General features: G+C 53.5%; 1 protein-coding gene across 8 annotated transcripts in view; it reads right to left on the bottom strand.

Annotated features, from left to right (window-relative positions):
• Positions 1-19840, bottom strand: part of MEF2D (myocyte enhancer factor 2D) — a 75307-nt gene that overhangs the window by 29124 nt on the left and 26343 nt on the right. For 7 of the 8 annotated variants that reach the window (XM_066206776.1, XM_066206780.1, XM_066206782.1 and 4 more), the window contains exon 3: positions 3327-3615. In XM_066206776.1, coding sequence (XP_066062873.1) covers positions 3327-3380 — 54 coding nt within the window. In that variant the 5' untranslated portion in view covers positions 3381-3615. Of the gene's footprint in view, positions 1-3326; positions 3616-17408; positions 17813-19840 lie in introns of those variants that run through there. The other variant, XM_066206777.1, reaches the window with a different exon arrangement.

Below are 19840 nucleotides of genomic sequence, written 5' to 3' on the forward strand. Positions count from 1 at the left end.
TAATTCACAGAATCACACACTGGTTTGGGTCAGAAGGGATCGAAAAGCCCATCTTGTCCACGGATAGGGACATCTTCCACTAGACCAGGTTGCTCCAAGCCCCATCCAACCTGACTTTGAAAACTTCCAGGAATGCAGCAGCCACAGCTTCTCTTGGCAACCTGTGCCAGGGCCTCTCCACTCTCAGAGGGAAGAATTTCCTTCTAATATTCCATCTAAATTCCCCTCTTTTCAGTTTAAAACTATTCCCCCCTTGTCCTGTCTTTCAGGTCCTTGTCCAAAGTCCCTCTCCAGCTTTCCTGGAGCCTCCTTTAGATCTCCACAGATCCTTCTCTTCCCCAAGCTGAACACCCCCAGCTCTCCCAGCCTGGCTCCAGACCAGAGGTGCTCCAGCCCTCAGAGAATATCCACAGCCTCCTCTGGACCCACTCCAGCAGCTCCACATCCTGCTGGAGCCTCCATGTGGGCTCGTGGTTTGTGCCCCCACGAAAGACAAAACCTGGGACACGAGCAGGGTCAGCTGATGCCGAAAGCTCAGTGTGAGATGCAGGGAAAGAGCTTCACCTCACAGCAAAGGCTCTGGAGAGCCCCAGCTCAGCCTCAGCTCTCCCTGAGGGTCGCGATGCCTCAGCAGCCCCAAGCCACCGCTCAGGATGAACTTGGCAGCACGAGCGGAAATGCAAGTGTCGAAAGCAGCTCTGCCTCCACCTCCTGCATCACCACTGCTGAACCCCTCATTCTCAGGGCATCCCTGCACTATTCCCACTCCTCTCCCAGCAGACACAGGTGCCGTTGGAGCCACCCGGGCATGCCAAGGACGGTGTGCACTGGCCCAGGGCAGCCAGCCCCACGTTCTAGCAGCAGTGCTGCTGGAATAAGCCCCATCCATAATTCATCCATGCCGGGCTGCTCCACTCTGGGGTGCAGCATTGGAGAGCCGACCGTGCCCTCTGTCCCCAGCCAGAGTGGGAGGGCTGCCGCGGGGGCAGGGGTGGGCTGAGGATGCTCCCAGACGCTGGGTTTAAGCCAGCTTAGCCGACAGCCTGCAGCCACGGCAGGCAGGCACGCATGGATGCTCCTCGTCGCTGATCCGCAGCAACAGCAGGAGAGGGAGGGAAGGAGAGTGAGAAGCCAGAGGTGGCTCCAGGGGGACCTCACTGCGGCCTTCCAGCACTTAAAGGGGCTTATCAAGCAGACAGCTTTTACACGGGCACATAGTGAGGGGACAAGGGGCATGGTTTTAAACTGAAAAAGGGGAGATTTAGATGGGACACTGAATGAAATTTTTCCTGTGAGTGCAGTGAGGTCCTGGCACAGGTTGTCCAGAGAAGCTGTGGCTGCACAATTCCTGGAAGTGTTCAAGGCCAGGTTGGATGGCACTTGGAGCAACCTGGTCTAGTGGAAGGTGTCCCCGTCCATGGCAGGGAGGTGGGACAAGATGGACTTTGAAGCTTCCTCCCAACCCAAATCATTCCATGAGATAAAGCAATATGGGACACTTCTGACCCTGGGGAGTGGATCCTGGCACTGAGCATGTACAGCATGGACCAGGAGAGTGGAGAAAGAGGGCTCTCACCCTCTTTACAGCTCCTACCACAGTGGATAGAGCAGATCCCACTGCCTGGAGCAGTTCTTTTTCATGATATGTCCCATTTTCCTGGTATGTCCTTTTTTCCCCAAGAAAGGGAGCAGTGAAAATTGATTGCAAAGCTGTGCTGGTGACCAATTAAACAGCTGCTGCTTTGCTGACACCCGATTTGATCGGGCTGGTTTCTGGGAAGCAAAGCAAGATGTGCTGCACTGGGGCGGGGAGCAGTGCTCCCATGCTGGCTTTTGGAAGAACCAGCCCAGCCAAGGATGCAGCTACTGCCAGGGGAAAATCAGCGTCCCCCAGCTCAGGGAACTGGGCTCTGGGGACACCTGACAACAGAGATGCGCTAAAGCCATGACACCTGGCCATGCAAAGCAACTCCTGCTGCCAAATCCCACCCAACGCAGTGAGACCTTCAGCAACGGTCTTTTATCTCCAGCCACTGCCAAAGAGCAGCTCATCCCTCTCAAAAAGTCCCATCACTCGGCTGCTGCCTCTGCAGAGAAGTGCCTCTCTCCTTTCCTGAAGGTCTATCCATCAGGGCCAGGCTGTGCCATCCTCCTCCAGCACTACCAATTATTTTCCATTTCTTTGAACTTCCAGCAGGGCTCCAGTCACCACAGATCCCTCACTCCCCTCTGCAGCACTGCCCCATAAAATACACTCTGGATCCTTCAATAATGCCTAAGGTCCTGTTTCCTCTTCATGATGGATATAAACAGCCCCAGGAGCAACTGGGACATCAGCAAAAACTATTTGATGCCCATCCCAGCCCCCACCACCAAGTGAAGCTATAATGAGGAAAACCTGCCATGTCCTATTGTTTTGCTGCAGAGTAATAAAGTGGTTCATCCAGTTCTGTTAAGGATTAGGAATAAATCCACATGATTTTTTACTGTTTTTTCTCTTTTTCTGGAGTGAAAGTTGCAGGAAAGAAGTATGGCAGGTCATGCTGGGGTGCAGTAGTGGCGGGACTAAAGGCAGAGGCTTGGATCTCCAGGAGCACAGAAAGCAAAAGGACCTGCCTGGAAGTCTTGTGATTATGGGAAATACATTGACATAGCCATCCCAGAGCAAACCTGGGCTGGCAAAGTGCTGCTGCTCCACCACTCCAGTTTAAGGAACATGGAAATTTGGGAAAAAAATTGTTGGTTTTTGTTTTTACTCTGAGATACATGAACGCATTCCTACACACATGCACATGCGTGTGTGTCTTGGGCTTGGCTTCAAGACAGCCCAAGGAAAAAAGCCCTGGAGTCATTTAAGTTTACAGTTGAGAAAAAAAAAAAAAAAAAAGGAATAATTTGAGTTGTTTGCGTTCAGCAAAATAGATACTTGTTGTGGCTGTTTTTTATTGGAAAAACCACATGGAAAATGTCAACTGAAATATATTTTCTGCAGGACAAAAATAAAAAAAAAAAGGGGGGGGAACTAACTAAGTGGAGAAGATACTTTCTTCTGGAAAAGCACTTAGATGGAAACAGCTCAAGGAGGTCGAGGGCGAGGAGCAATGCCTGGATGGGGCAGTACAATGGGGCCGTTTGCCTGGTCCTGGATCCACCTGGATCCAGCCTCAGCACCAAGTCTTGTCCATCTGCTCATTTTATGGATTGGGAAAAACACAGCGCTGATGGCCCAAAATGGGATGGAAATGGGACATTTTGAAACATGACACCTAAAACCCCCACTGGGAGGAGAAGGACAAGGTGGGAGAGCAGGGAGAGACAGCACTGACCTGCCGATTGCGCTCGTCCGTGATCCGCTGGATCTGGATCTTTTTTCTCCCCATCTTCTCCGGAAATCCTCACCGCACCCGGGACGACTTCGGCTCAGGGGAGAAGTAACCCCACTTTAAAACGCTTTCATTAAAGAGCGTGGGGGGCTTTTTATCTCCGATGGAAACAAACCCAAAAAAGCCAAAACAAAAAAAAAAAAGAGTTTTGCGTGGCTCCGTGCTCAGTTCATGGTACCCTCACGCGCGGACAGATCCAGTGGGGCTGAGATGTCAGCAGCTGCTCAGAAACCTGCACAGTGAGAGAGACAGGAGTGAGATGCTCTGTTCCCAAACACCATCCAGGACCCAGCACCCCACCGGCATCCTCCTACTGCCAGCGCAGATCCCACCCCTGAGGCCAGGGTGGTCTCTGGTTCTTTCTCCCACCCAGCTCTGGGGCCAGGAGAGCTGCAGAGGGATTTATCCAAACTGGTCTCAAAGAAGCCCAAGGATGGAGGCCAGGAACACCTGTGCCACAGGACATGTGTGGGCCGGGCACTGCAACGCTGGGCGAGGAGGAAGAGACGGCAGCAATGTGCCAGTGAATCACTATTCCTCTGTGACACTCCAGACTTTTTTATTCTCTTAATAAAGTCATAAGCAGTCGAGTGGCTGGTGATTAGCTTGGGCAATTTAAATCCGTCTCCAGTTTCTGCACTAATCTTCAATTTGGAATTTGAAAATGTCTTTATTTGATTACTTGAAAGAAACCTTGTAACCAGGCACAGAAACCTAATTTTTATGGGTAAGGAGGACCGCAAAGGCAGCTGAGACAGCCTGGCCTTCCACTGGGCTCAGCTGCAGCCGGACACTGGATGTTTCCATGGATCTTGGGCATGCGATTGACTCAGGGGTATCTTGTGCCCAAAACGCTCCCGAAAGGGACGAGTGCTGTAGGTCTCCGGGGCTCTTACTGCAGCCTCCCTACAGTAATCTGCATCCCCCAGCACCAAAGGCTCCAGATGTACCAGAGCACCTCCTGCCACAGCCCCCAGCCCATCTCACCCCGTTTCCCAGCATGTCCTGCACTGCAGTGAGGAGACAAAGAGGGAACTTCAGCCATTACATACTTCAGGTATGTCTTTCTCCCTGCTCTCTCTCGGAGCAGCTGGAAACAGCAGTGATAACATTGCATTTAAGGCGAGGTGGCCTGTGCCAAGACCCAGGCATAGGGAAAAACCAGTCCCAAAATAGCTTCCTATCTGCCTCAACTTGGCAGTCCCTAGCCCTCGGTCTTGTTACATAAAGCAAAAAAAAAACCCCAAAAGCTTCGTCTCCCAAACCATCATCCCAAATTCAAAGCAGCAGCCACAGTCAACCTGACCAAGCTTCTTCTGCTCCTCTCCCACCCAGACCACCCCCAGATCCTGCTGAAGACCTCGGCCCCATACTTTGCCTCCTCATCAGACCATGCTGCAACAACAAACAACCCTAATGGTCTCACTCCCACACTTGTTTTGGGGTTCACTGAGTCACGTGAGTCACTTAATCTTTTTCTCTGCTTTTTTTTTTGGGTAAAGTTATTCATTGTGCATCATGTTATGTGGTTTCAGTGCAAGTTCAAGGAGCCCTGAGGAGAATGGGGAGTCTTTTTCCCATCCTGACATCCACAATTTGCCCTCCAGGGAGGATGAGGTATAAGGAAGCCACGTAGACGACCAGAGAGAAAGGGCAGCAAAACCTGGCTTTTTTACACATACATCCCTTGCAAAAGTAAGACTCTTTGCAAGGACAGACCATACAGGGACAGCATTTAATTCCTGAATCCTTATTTACCAAAATAGGTGCATGTTTCCCTCCCAGCAGCAAATAGGAGCAACCATCCAGCTCTGAGGAGCACTGTCACCATGGAGAACACTGGGCCAGTGCCAGAGACATTTCCTTTGGCTGCTGCTCCCCATCCCACCATGGGCAGCCCCAAAAAGATAGGTCCCAGAGCATCGCCAGTCCCAGAGCATCGCCAGTTCTGGAGCATCAGCAGTTCCACAGCATCGCCGGTTCTACAGCATCACTGCTCTGGCTTGCACCACGTGAAGTATCCTCCAAAGGTCGGTGATACAGGAAGAGCCAGAAGGAAAATAAGGATTTTTATTTCATCCACCTGGAGTGTGCGCTCCGTGTTTCCCTCACTGTGAGCCCACACAGGGGAGAACCGAGCCCAAAGGCTTGGAACCAAGGTGAGGATTTTGCACACACAAAGAAACTTTGGAAGAGGAGGAAATTTTGTCAGGTTTGCTTTGCTGCTTTTCTCTTTGGAGTTACCATTTCTTCAAAATGGCTGGAAAATATTCACCTTCAGCATCTTCAAAACCACCAGCAGCAGCACAAAGTAGCAACAGCTCTGCAATCAGACCCAGGGCAAGATGCTAATTCTTTCCGTGTGCTGCAGCTCTTGGACAGAGAAACCCTCTGAAAGACAGCAGATTTACTGTCCAAACCAGAGAGGAACTCTCCAGAAGCAACAATAAACACTGGAGAACAACAGGCAGTAAATTTAAACTGAGTGAAAGGAAACATATTTTAACACGATTTCGTTGCGGGACTTGTTCACAGGACGCTATGGCAGCCAAAAGCTCCACAGCGCTCGAAGACATGGGATGTTTGTAGGGATGAGGAAAAAACCCCACTGCTGCTCATCCCTGCCCTCAGCTCCACACGAGCTGGCGTTTCTCGCACGGGAGCAGTGGGATTCAAACCACATTCCTCTCCCCAGGCCACAAATACACCCCAAGCGTTTCAAACCAAATCCCCTTTTTCAACCACCAAACCAGGTTCCTCCTGCTGCTCTAAATCCTGACTCTGCATCCTCAGCGCTTCAGAAGGATGGGGACCATTGTTGCAGCCTCAGGGTTTGCTCATGCCACTGGATAAAGTTTTCCACAGGAATAAGGTGACTTAACAGGTTTTTGCTCATCATCATGGGGAGAAAAGGAGTTGCCATGTGATGCTCTTGACCCCTCTAACCTGCATGGGAAGGGAAACACCCCACGGGGAGGGCAGCCCTTGGATGGGGTGAAGAGGAGCAATGGAGAAGAGCACAGCATGTTTGCTGCCCTCTGAATGCACCTGACAGAGGTGATTTCAAACCCCTCCCTTTTCTCTTCATGGAACTGGGGTTTTGGGATGAGCTTATTTGGTTTTAGGTTGGGTTTTTTCCCCACCATATTTTTAAACCCAGGTATTTTCATGTTTCCTGCCCAGGTGGCTGTTTCAGAAAGTCTGACCACTGGCTCAAGTTTCTGAACAGCATCTGGAAGAGCAAGAAACCTGGAGAGCTGCCCTCATCTCTCCTGTCCCTCTCGCTGGCAGTGCTGCTGCAGCTCCGCCCAACCCAGGAGGATGCCATGTGCCCCTGGAGCTCCCTCTTCTTCACCACCAAATGGTTTTGGCTCCTTGATTGCCCAGCCTGAGGCACCAAGATCACCCATGACCCTCCTCCATGATCAGGTGGAATTTAAGCACCTGAACGCACACATAGCCAAGCACACAGAGCACAGGACTGCTACAAGGAGCTGAACTCCTAAATAACTTCTAACTTTCAGGGTCTCAAATGATTTCACATACAATAACCCCACTCACTAAATCATCATCTCCTCCTTCTCAGACAGCAGCTTCTTTCTTTCTCCTAAGCCTCGTTTTCCAAGGAAACCGCCAAGCATCCCAGCTACTACACCCCGACAAGGACGGTCCAAGGGCGTGGAAAAGAACCTACAAATCCACTGGAAAGCAAATGATGGGTGGCGCACTGGAAAAAAGCCACCCTGATCCTCTTCCACTCCCAGGAATTTCAACAAGGATCAGGGAATTCGACATCGCCCGGGGAGGCAATGAGAAGCTCTGGGATGGAGGCAGCCGCCAGCACCCGCTTCCCCCTCCCTACGCTCCGCTCGCACAAGTGTGACTATCACAGCAATTAGCACACATGCCAATTAACTCCGAGCAGGTGCTGGTTAACTCTGTGCTGAGTAATTCATCCCCGGCTCCCAGTAAATTGCTCCAAATTGGAGAGACAGGCGAGAGAGCAGAGTTAGCATTTTGCAAATGGGGGAAGAAAGAAAAAGCGCAGAGGAATCTCAGCTGGGAGATGTTTTTACAAAACAAGGAATTTGGGGGGCTGCATCCCCAGCTCCAAGAGCTGGGGACACAGAGGAGCTGATCTCTCTTTCACATCTTTATTTCTGTATTTTTTAATCTACTGTACAAATTTCTGATCTATTTCACTTACTTCTAAGTGGTTTCACCTTTGCTTTGCACAAGCAGCGGGGTGCTCTGCACTGCTCCATAACTTGTCCCTTTTCCATTCCTACTGAACAGCCCCACATTCCTCTTGGCACGAGCAGGGACACTGAGAGTCTCACATCCACTTTCTACAGCCATTTGCTATTTTTAATATACTTTTATTGCATCCCTTTTTAGTCACTCCTTACTAAAGTTAGCTTGAAACACCGCCCCTCCCCAGGGCGAAGGAATTCAGCTGCCCTTCCTTAACACCCGCCCTGCAACGCCGTGTGCTCTCAGCATAATGTCAGCTGAAAGAAGCCAAACCTTGGCCATGCAGCTGCAGAAGGAAGATCAAAAAGATTAATCTGAAAGCTTTAGGAAGATAAATAAAGGCAAATAAATGCATCCTTTCCAGAAATGTATTTTCCTTTGGAGCTCTTTGCTTTTCCCAGCATGTGGGACTGTGCTCCCCAGTCCACTCGTGCCTGTGCAGGAACACACAGCAGAGCCAGAGACACAAGTGATGGCAAAACTGGGATGGGTTCAACATGCCACCAGTTCATGGGATGTTTTCCTGATCTCCATCCCCAAAACAGATCTGCTGCAATGGGGACATCCTCGGCTGCAAGGAAACCTGCAAAAGGAGCTTCAAAGGACAAATGCTACCCTGTGAAGATGCAGCTTGTCTTATGGAGGCATAGAAAGTCCCAGTTTGAAGGGAGAAATGCAGGTGACAGGTATGGCAGACCACAGCCCATCCCAGCATCTGCTCCCCCCAGGCACCCAATGCTCTCGCTGTAGCACCAACCCATCTTTTACCCAAGATTTGCAGAATGCTCCCCAAGATGTGTTTTTCCTCAACAGGCTCCATCAAGTCAAGGGGCTGGCTGAGAGTAAAAGGAGAGTCCTCCCTGCCACTATCCACCCCCAAGGAACAGAGCACCTGACACGACTGAATTCGCTGACCCAAGCCCCATCACACTTTGTGGGGTGTCAGATTTATCCACATACAGAAATGACAGCAATAACATGCCCCAGTCTTGCACCTCCTCTGTGGGGAAAAAGTTCACTGCAAGGGAGCTTCAGCACACAACCAGCAGGCATGTGGGGTACAAGGTGCAGGGTGTTACAGAACTGTAGAACGGTCTGGATTGGACGGAGTCTTAAAGCTCATCTCATCCCACCTCTCTGTCACCCACTCACAGGGAAAAATTTCTTCCCAGTATCCCATCGAACCCTGCCCTCTGGCAGTGGGAAGCCTTGTTCACTTGTCACTCCAGATCCTCGTCCAAAGTCCCTCTCCAGCTCTCTTGGAGCCCCTTCATGCACTGGAAGGAGCTCTAAGGTCTCCCCAGACTCCTCTATAGGCAAAACAACCCCAGCTCTCCCAGCCTGTCCCCAGAGCAGTGGGGATCCAGCCCTCAAAGCAGCTGCATGGTCTCCTCTGGACTCACTCCAGGAGATTTGTATTCTTCCTGCTTTGGGAACGCCAGAGCTGGAGGCTCACCAGAGTGGGGCAGAGGGGCCCAATCCCGGCCTCTCACATGTTGCCCATGCTGTGGGATCAGCTGGGCACAGCACTGGCTCTTTGAGCTACCAGCGCTGATAGCTTGGTCATGTCCATCTTCTTGTCCACCCACAACTCATCCTGTTTGTCCACTCACAACAGGAGAGCCCAGGTGAGGAAATGCTGCTGTGCTGCAAAACAGCCCCTGAGCTCAGGCTGCAATAGGAAGTGGATTGCACCCACCACACCGAGCCTCTGACGAGCCCTTCACTGCCCATGCTGGGTGGGGGGAACGGGCCAAGAAAGGGAGGCAGCAATGAAGCTCCTGAGGTGGTAAATGATGCTTTGGAGGTGGCAAGAGCATGCCCTCGCTCTGCTGCATCGCTCCTGCCACAAACCTGCAGCTTTTACCACGAGAAGCAGCTGCGTTGAGAGGCGACGTGGCCGCACTGGCCCAGCAGCCCCCAGCACAGCTGTGACCCTCCGCCTGCTGCAAAGAATTACAAAAGCAATAGCAAATGAAGAGCAACTGCAGCTGAGGTCTCTGAGCCTCACCTTGAGGATACTAAGTCCTGCACTGACAAAGACCAAGTCGCTTCCCCACCCATGACCAAGGCTGGATCCCATCCCTTAAGGACATAGATTTAGCTCAAGTCACCTCTTGAACCTGCCTGTTTAACTGCAGTTCTTGCCTTCCTGTTTCCTTTCTCGCTGCCTTTTGTGAGTTAATCATTGTTTTTTTAACATATCCTCCATGCTGACACCAAGGACTTTTAGTTTCCTTCTGTGTGGTTTCTGGATCAGCAGGACTGACTTCCTTCTCTTTTGCAAAGCCCCCTTCCCTAAAACACAGTGCTAGTATTCATGTTAATGTTGCTCTTCCCCTCTGGCAAAGCCACTGGCATGGCGCTGGCCATCACCCCTGCTTTGCTGCGGGATGGGGGGCAGTGCTGGCAGGGGAATGTGGCACCCAGGAGGGATGCAGCACGTATGTGGGGACGTCCTTGGCAGGACAGCAGGCAGCAAGGGCAGGTGCCAGCGAGTCCCCAGCCCCACTGCACGCACCGTGAGGGACTCCAACTCGCCAGCTTAGCATTGTTTAGCACCTCTTTATCTCAAAACCGAGATAAAAACCGCACAAACATGCTCAAGTCTCCTCCAAAGCTTCTATTCTGGTTTCAGGATGATGCTATCTGGGTTCCTGTGTCGAACCTCCAGATGCAGGCAGGGGGAGGGGAGAGGAAGGTGGCCAAAACGTGGCTTCAGAGCAAATCTCCTGCTCAGAAACGCAGCTGCTTGACCCTGCCTGGGGCCAAATCCCACTCGCCAGGCAGGTGCCAACTCAGTGCTGAGCTGCCATCCCTCCTGCAAACCTGACACCCACGTCAGGGCCCCGATTTCCCTGGGATGGGCAGCCAAACCAGCACTCAGCTCCTCCTGCCTGCAGAAGGGAATCAGTCCCGCCAGCTGCAGGTGAAAACCTTGGGAGCTCAGGGGAGCAGGAGTGAGGCTGGATTGAGTCAGGCCCCGAAGGAATTTGAAAGAGACACATATATTCCTGACCCAGATTCAGGCACTCTCTGAAGAAAGGCAGATGCCAACAGTGCAACCAGCTCTGCTGAGCTGTAACAAAACCTCGCGCCGTGCCAAGCCTGGCAGAGGCTGAGGAAAAGCACAGCCCTGACATAATGCTGGAGAACTGGCATTTGCTGTGCAAGGGTGGGTGAAAGAAAAGATTTAGGGGAAATTATTAAACTGGGGTTGATCTTCTCTTCCCCTGCAATTTGTGTGCCAGCGTGGAGTCAGACAACACCCTCAAGAAAGAATGACAGTCCCAACATCAGCACAAGAACTGGAGGCAGCACCCAACCCTGGCCCCCTACACCTCAAATCACAGTTTCATTCCACACCACACGTAGCCAGGGATGCCATCACATCCAGCACCACAGGAGCATGCACATCCTAGACTGGGGATATGTTCTGCAAAGGTGGGGTGTCAGCAGGTACAGCTGGTAACCTTCTCTGCACTGCCAGCACGGCCAAAGACAGCAGAGGCTGGAGGGGAAAGCAGGCTGGGCAGGAGTTCCAGGCAGTCACTGGCAAACCCACAGCCCTGCCTGGTGCTGCCCAAAAGTCCACCAGGGAACCCTCACCCAAGGTAAGGACACAGTTTCAGGAAGGAAAAACCTGCGGGACCAGGACAAGCAGAGACTTGCAGCCCCTCACTCCACGTGGCTTCCTAGAGAGGCAGCTGCTTCTCTCTCCTGAAGATGCTACAGGGAGGGACTGGCAGGGACAAGTCGCTGCAGGGCTTGGTGTTAAACGGGGGGGCTTGGACAGCCCTCTGTTAAAGTGACCTTCAGAGCACCCTGAGAACAGCAACCAAAGGCTGATGCAGCTGCCAAAAAAGCCTCTTGACCTTGAGCAGTGACCTTGGTGGTGGCATCCTTGCAGCAGGGGTCATTCACCACCCTGAGCCTGACTATGGTCTCCCAGGTGGCTCAGCAGCTTCCCCAGATGTGCCCATCCAAGCTGGGAACCCTGCATGCCCCGGGGGCTCCCCAGTATGTGCACAGCATCCCCTTCCCCAGCTGCTACCAACTGCTTGCACAGGGCAGCCCCGCACCACCTCCATCCCCATCCACCCTCCACCCCCATCTATCCTCACTCTCAACCACTCTCATCTCCTTCCACCTTTCATCCCCACCCACCCTTCATCCCCATTTACTCTCCATCCCCAACAACTCTACTCCCAATCCACCCTTCCATGCCCAGAGAGGAGCAGCCGGACCCCCAAAGCTGTTCCCCTTCCCCCATGTTCTCTATCTATCACCAGCTCCAGAGTCAGAGACTGGGGGTAATTTTTCCCTCGGCACTAAGTAGGGTTTTCTAAATGATGGGAAGCAAGATCCCATTATCCGGCTCCATTGCCCACCCCCACGGCTCCCTGCAGGGCATGAAATAACCACCTGCCAGCTCCCCGGAGCCCCGCGCCGTGGCAATGAGATCGCAGCTTCCCCTGTCACTATTGTCAGAGCAAAATTTAGATACCTGGTAATGAGGAGGTTTAATATGACAGATGAGAGGTTGACTCATTAAAAAAAAGAGCGAGAAGGAGAGGGAGCTGAATTCGAGGTCGGATCCTGCACTCGGCAGATCAGGAGGCTGTCACAGCCGACCCCACACTGGTGGGGAGCAGGAGCAGTTCTTGACCCCAAACCAGCCCCACACTAGGGACTTTCACTGGTGCTGAGGCCACAGCGAGGAAAGGGGAGGCATGGAGGGGTTGGACGTGGCTACAGATTTTGGAGCCATCCAGTTCTGCTCCCCACGGAGCTGCCCCCTGCTCTGGGGTGGGGGAATCAGAGCCCAAGAAAAGCCTCAGCACCCAACGCCAGCAATGTTTCACTCTGAGGGCTTTTCTCTCTCAATGAACCGTACAGTAGCATCCCAACATTACCTCCATTCTCCTCGGCACCCCCATCCTGAGGGTGCACCCATCCCCCAGTGCAGCCCGGCCAGCACCCTGCTGCCAGTACCCTCACTATGGGTCACCGCCACCCCTGCGGTCACCAAGGACACTGATGACTTACATGTCCCAAAACACAACATGCCCCAGGGGGACGATCACTGCCTTCAGCTCCAGCACAGGGGGCAGGATCTCAGCGCTGGGACCTAATGGGGCTCCCAGAGGCAGCTCAGCTGCATCAGGGCAAAGCCCTCCCTGCTGGGAATTTAGGGGCTCTCCATGAAGGGGACAGGATTTCCTCCAGTAGCAGAGGGGACAACTCTCTCCTCCTGGTGGGTTTTACCCAGGGGAAATTCCATGAGACTCAACTGCTGCTCCAGGCCATCAGTGAGAGCAATGGAAATCCACAGCAGCCCCACTGGACACAGCTGAGAGTGAAACTGTCCCGGGGAAACTCTGCTCTTCCCTCCTGTGTCAGTGGGATGGGGACTGGGGATATGTCCTTTGCAGCCAGCCTGGGATATCCTACTCCCCGTTGCCCAAGGGCACTGTGGCACAGCTCATGAAATCCTAGAATGGTTTGGGTTGGAAGGAAATTTGAAACTCATTCCAACCTCTATCCCAGGTTGCTCTGAGCCCCATCCAACCTGGTCTTGAACACTTCCAGGGATGAGGCAGCCACAGCTTCTCTGGGCACCCTGTGCCAGGGCCTCACCACCCCCAGAGGGAAGAATTTCCTCTCAATATCCCATCTAAACATGCCTGCTGGCAGTGGGAAGCCATTCCCCCTTGTCCTGTCATTCCAGGCCCTTGTCCTTCCCCATCCAGGTCCAAAGCCCCTCTCCAGCTCTCTTGAAGCCCCTTTAGGCACTGCAAGGGGCTCGAAGGTCTCCCTGGAGCCTTCCCCTCTTCAGGCTGAACAGCCCCATCAGCTCTTCCAGCCCCATCTTCATCTCATCTCCATCCCCAGCCCAGACACATGTTCAGTGACTCTGTGTCCCATCCCCACCCAGGAGTGGATACCCCAGAGCAGCTTTGCAGACCCTCCAGCACCCAAAGCCCAGTGTGGGCTCACCCTGGGAGCCAGGGCTGCCGAGAGGCTGGAGGTCCCCGGTGCCACCCCGGAACTCAGCCCTTGAGCACAATCCTCCCTCCCAGTGCCCAACCTCAGCAGTGCCCTTCCCAAAGGCTCAGCCCTTTCCCAAGGGCCACCAAGATCTTTCGAATCGGCCTCCCACAATCATTTCTTTGTCGGTTTTGCACCCCCAAGCACTGGCGAGTAACAGCCGTGGTGCCCAAAGTCACGGGGCTGCTGAGCTGATTCGCATCTACTGACTGCTGACTACATTCATGGCCAAGGCAACCATCACTTCCATCGGGTCCAAAGCAGGCAATGTAGAAGCAGATGCTGCTCCTGCATTGTCCCATGCCACACTCTCCATCAGGGTTTACATGTCTTGAGCTCCTGGGAAGGGAGCACCGGGTTCCTAAGGGGCTGCAGGTTCCAGCACTCATCTAGTGTGCAAAGGAGCTGGTGAAGTCAGGAGCTTCCCATTGCTGGGAAGGAGATGGTGGTCACCAGCTCCACTTGACCAGTCAAAGCATAAGAAACAAAAGATCTGAATTTGTCGCTCATACAGCAATGCTAATTACTGTGAGGCTGATGCCATAGCAGAGCTCACTAGAAGAGTCCCTTGCAGAAATGGATGAAAAAAATCTGGCCAACACCAACAGGATCAGGCAGGATCATGCTCCTGTCTCCATCCCAGTGCTCAGACTCCACCATCACAGCTCCCACCTGCCCATGGCACTTCCAGCCTGGAAACAAAGCCACAAAAATAGTCATCCTGGCCATCTGCCTTTCAGAGGTGGACATGCCCACCCATCTTTACACATTCCCCAAAACCCACTTCGGTCCACAGCCACAGGCTCGTGCTCAGAGCACACTGCCATACTACAGCTGGAAGCTCACCACCAGACATCGCTATTTCATTTAATAAAGGAAACAAAGGCCCAAACATAGCATTAGTTATTTGGGACTGTAAAAGCACCAGAAACAGAGATCAAGGCCCTGGGCATGAGAACCTGTCCCTTGGCCCAAAGATCTACAGCTGAGGAGCCACCAAATCCCACCAGAAGGGCATGGATCATGGTCTGGCTGCCACTGAACCCCAACCCAACTCACTGTAAGCAAACAGGAGGAACTGGGACAAGATGCCACATGGCAAAGACTGATTTAACTTCCTCTTCCCCTGTGCTGCCTTGAAACACAGTGTCTCCAACCCAGCACATAAATAACACCAGCCACCACCAGCACTCTGCTATCCAGAGCCCAAGCAGGGCACCACTGGAGCATCCCAGGGTGCTCAGAGCTGCTGCAGCCAAAGCCAGGCCAGGGAGAAAGACACGAACCAGTTCAAGGTCCCTTGTCCCCAGCGTGACTCAGGACTGCTGGGACCAGGGGATACTCACTGCGCCACAAAGACTTTGCCATCAGCCAGGACTGACCTCACCCCCTAGCTCAGCCACAGCTTGTACTCACATGCATCCTGAGCCACACGCCAATGAGCCAGAGGGGTGAGAATCTGGCCCCAGCTCATCAGGCAGCTCAAATCCACCAGGACAGCTGGTTCTCAGCTGTTGCTGCTCACTCACAGGATGCACATTCTTGTCCCAGGCACACAGATCCCGTCCTCCTTCTCCCCGGCACTGGCTGGGCCACCGCGGTGAGGCCATGATGTCTGCCAACCCCGTGGCAGCTACTTACAGACCTGGGAAGTTCCCACTGAGAGAGATCCATCCAGAGCCCATTCCCAGCACATATCCTCCAGGAACAGCATTCTGTCTTTAAACGGGATTTTTTAACACAAACTCTCGCGTTTCAGCAAGGGGGATTTAGGTGGTGGGGGAAGGTCCCCAATCAGCTGAGCCCTTCTCTGTGGCTGCACTAAAAGCCACATGCCAGAGGGGTGATGATGCCCACACGCCCCTCCAGGACATCGCAGCAAAGGATGAGGGTGACGCTCAGGAGAGCAACGGGGATGCCCAGACACTGTGAGAAATGCCAACATTTGGCTGTTTCCAGAAGCACTATTACCTCCTGGGTCTGACAAACTCCAAAATCCTGTGCCGGAGCATCACTGGCACATGGCCATAGCTCAAGCCAAGGGCTTGTCCTGGTTCCCAGCCACGTTACCAGAGGGATGGCAGAAAAGCCACTGGGATGCTCCTGCAACACAGAGGAGATGGACCCCGAGGGCAGGTAAGAGCCATTATGAGTGCAGGAATGTCACGGATAAACACCAGTCACAATTCCTCTTGGAAAAGGAAAAATATTGGGGAAGAAAATCAAATACCACAGTTTTTTGTCAATACTCCCCATGCAAAGGTGGGACGAGAAAAAGTAAGGCACGAGTTTGTAGAACGAAATGAAAATATTTCAGTCACAATCTTTGCTGAAGGGTGGGGATGTAAAAATACATCAATAAAGAGTTACCCAAATGAGTTATTTGCCCAAAAGAGGAGGAGGAGGAAAGGGCTCTGCAGCTGTTGTTGCCTAGAGCAGTACTGAGGGCAGCCACTCAGTTCCAAAAGCAGAAACCTTGGGACCCTGTAGTAGTCCCCACAACAAAGGAGACCACCTTGTGACAAGTCCCTCCAAGTCAAGCAGAGGGGAGAACCCACCTCACCCACCCCCAGGAATGGGTAGAAGGCTGGGTTTAACCCAAAGCACACCCGAAGTTTATCCTCCAGCCCGATCCATGAGCATCAGAGCTAGGGCAGCACATGCCTGGGAAGGGAAACACTTCTCCCTCCCTCCCTCCCTCCCTCCCTCCCTCCTGGGAGGGAAAGACTAAAAGCACTTCTGAAAGATTCCCTTCCTACGGGCTCTGCACCTCCATTTTCACAGACATGGATATGAAGATTACCAGCATTATTAACTGTTATCCCAAACCAGCACTGGCATAAAACCCCCGAAAAATCAAATGGAAAAAGATTTTCCTAGGATGAGCCAAGCTCACTGTTCCCAGCCCCACCACATCCATCCCCACCACATCCCCCAGGCCAGGCTGAGCTTTAGAGCAAAACAAACATTTAGGAAACAGTCAAGGGAGGAGAAGGAACTGGAGAGAGAGCCCCAGTGTGACATTTCGCCTGACATCCAGTGTCTGGTACCTGGCTCACCTCCGATGTGGCCACGAGCTCCCGCCAGGCATCCAGCCCTGGCCAAAAGGATCCAGCACCAAGCAGGAAGGTGTTAAAAGTCCCCAGCACCAACCTCTGAGGAACCACAATAAATAACCTCTGAGTAAACACAGCGGCTGCTCCCCATTCGCCTTCCTGTTTGCTTTCGCAGATCCGGGCTGGGACATCCACTTCCAACTGCTGGCCCCATCCCGTCCTGGCGCAGCAGAGCTCTGGCCGCAGCACCGCGCCAGCAGTGGCACCCTCCACCCGCACGTCAGGCCCCGGAATCATCCCTGCCACAGGGGACCATGGGCACAAGCTTCCCAAAGGGATTTATCCCCCGGGACAGGCACTGATCCTGCATATGAGCCCGTGCCTGCTGCCTTTTCCTTCCCGGTCTATGTTTGTTTTGATTCTAAAAAGAGGAAATCTCAGCTCACCCACTCCCCATCAGGGAGCCATGCTCCCCTCTGTGCCTCAGTTTCCCCCTCTCACCAGCATGGGAGCCCCACATCACTAAGAACCCCCCTCTCCCTCCCTGCCCACCCAAGCCCTAGGAAAAAAAAACAAAAAAAGGCAACGGGTCCTGATTTACGGGCACCTCTGTGCTTTACCACGAAAACAAAGGAGAGGGAAAAACAACAAGCGGCAAACTCACAGCGAGGATCTGTGTCAGGAGCAACAAGGGGGTCCGGGGCAACCCCCCCTGGCAGAGCAGCGCCGACCGCGGAGGCTGACAATAGATAAGAGTCTAAATTCAGCGCTGGGCTCCGGCCCCGGGCTCTGTAAGGCGATCGGGGTGGGGGAGCGCCGGGCTGTTTATTTGGCTCCAAACTCCGCACCGACACTGCAGCGTCACCCGTGTTTAAAATAGGAAGGAACGAAAAGAAGAGGGGGGGAATAAAAAAGAAATAAAGAAATAAAAAGGGAGAAAAGTGCATGCACACGTTGAACAATAACAACAAAATTAAAAAAAAAAAAAAAATTCAAGAGAAAAGGAGCCGGGGGAGAGGGGAAATAAAAGGAAACCCAGTTGGGCTGGCGAGGTTTAAAGCGACGCCTGCTTTAAAAAAAGAAGTTGCTAATTTTAACTCTCCAGTGGAAAGAGTGAGAGGTACTTACAGGAGACAGGGTGGCTGCGTCCTTCTCCACGGCTGCAGCGCGCTGGCGGCCGGGAGGAAGCGCAGGATGGAGCCGCCATCCCCGGCCGCCGCCAGCGCTGCCCCGGCCACCGGCCGGCCCCCGAGCCCCCCAAAACCCCGATCGGGGCCGCCGGCCTGCACGGCGGCAGCTGAAGGGCAGAGGCAGATGCGGAGGCAGGCGGGGTGGTGAAGCCTGCGGGGGGAAGGGAGCGGCCAGAGCTTGCCAAAACCAGCGGCCGGGCTCGCCTCCTCCAGCAGCCCAAAGCCGGGGCCGCGGCGGGACTGGGACACGGGCAGTGGACGCCGCAGGACCCCCGGGGAGGCGTGAGCCAGCTGCTGGGTCAGATGACATTTCTCCGCGGACGTTTCTGACCAAGCTGGCTTTTCCCCAAGGGAAAAGGGCTTTGAAGACAGGTTTGGTTTTTTTTCCCCCGCCAGTGGCAAAATAGCGGATGAGCTCAGAACCCAAAGTGCAGGGCAGAGCCATGACTGACCAGAGAAGGCCGCCCGGCTCCACGGGGACTGGAAAGGTGACCTCCAGCAACTCAGCCACATTTCAGCTGCGGCAAACACAGCAGGAACACACTGCTTTACCAAATTCAGTATTCCGTTTCCAAAAGGGTCAAGAGTGGGGATTTGGTTTCAGTGCACCCACTGGCTGGATTTTACAAACTCTCCCTGGAGATGGGGAGGATCCTGCCACATGCAAAGAGCCAGGTGCCAGGTAAGGTGGCACACTCACACCTCGGGCACAGTGGGAGTCTGGAAGTTGCAAACTCCAGCTGCCAATGAACCTTGAAGAGAACACAGACAAGGCCTCAGACAGCAGAGGAACAGACCTGGTGACCCAAAGGCTCTTCCCAAGCAGCTGGAAATCAGCCTCAGGCTGCAAAATCTCACCAGGAGAGAAGCAGGGTGGCACAGACTCTGCATGCAGGGACGGACACGTGATTTACTGAGCATGGCTGCAGCAAGACGATGCGACCGTCTTCAGGACATGAAAGAGTAGATTCAATTAAGGTCACAGGCCTTAGAAGAGTCTTCTGTCACAGAAGAAGGTTTGCCTGGTTTGCCTCAAACAGGGCTGGCCTCAGACAAAATGCCTATTGATCGCAGGCAGCGATGCTTGCACGTCCAGGACGCGAGGACGTGGCTTCACTGGGATTAAATCGCCCGGTGCCGGCCGTCACACGCTTCCGAGGCTGGGTCGATATTGCTCCTCTAATTGCTCAGCTCCTGTCACTCGCAGAGCGAAGGGTACAGATCTTAAAGCAGTCCCCAGAGATGCTTTTCAAAATCCTCCTCCCCGAGCGCACCACTTGCTGAACTGCTCCTCGGAGCGAGCAGTTCTGCAGTTGCAGAAATCACTAAACTGCTCCTCCCCGCTCAAAACTCCGTGCTGGCACCAGTGGCAGTACGAGGGCTTTGCAGGAGGACACTGCCAACCCAAAACCCAAGAATTTGTGAGAAACTCAAAAACAAGGAGCTGTTGTCACTGCTCAGGACGTAGCTGGCGGAGCTGAGCACCATGTCTCCAGCAGCAAGGAGTGATGTGGGGGAGAGCGCAGTCACTGAGAGCTCCTGCCACCACCCACCAGCATCCGGGCTGGGGGACGGAATGTGCACAGTCCATCGGGACCGCGGTGTTTGCGAGCCAAGGAAGGTCCTGCCCTCCACGCACACCCCACGGCAGACAGACCCATCTCCCCAACACTCCAAGTAATGATTCACCACACGGAAACACGAGCCCCTTAGCTAGTATTCATTTGTGCCCAGAGTGAGTGAATCAGAGCTGGTCCCAAACCAGCCCCCAGAACACTCCCAGAGCAGTCAGCTCAGCCACAGTGGGACAGACCCGGCCGAGCCCTCCAGCCCTCCTGTCCCCTGGCACACCATGGCCCATCGCTGGCACACACCAAGCACCACTGAAACACTCCCCACACCCGGC

This window comes from Chamaea fasciata, unplaced genomic scaffold, assembly GCF_029207755.1.
Source record: "Chamaea fasciata isolate MVZ Bird 193981 ecotype frontalis unplaced genomic scaffold, bChaFas1.0.hap1 SCAF_31, whole genome shotgun sequence".
Classification (NCBI taxonomy): domain Eukaryota; kingdom Metazoa; phylum Chordata; class Aves; order Passeriformes; family Sylviidae; genus Chamaea; species Chamaea fasciata.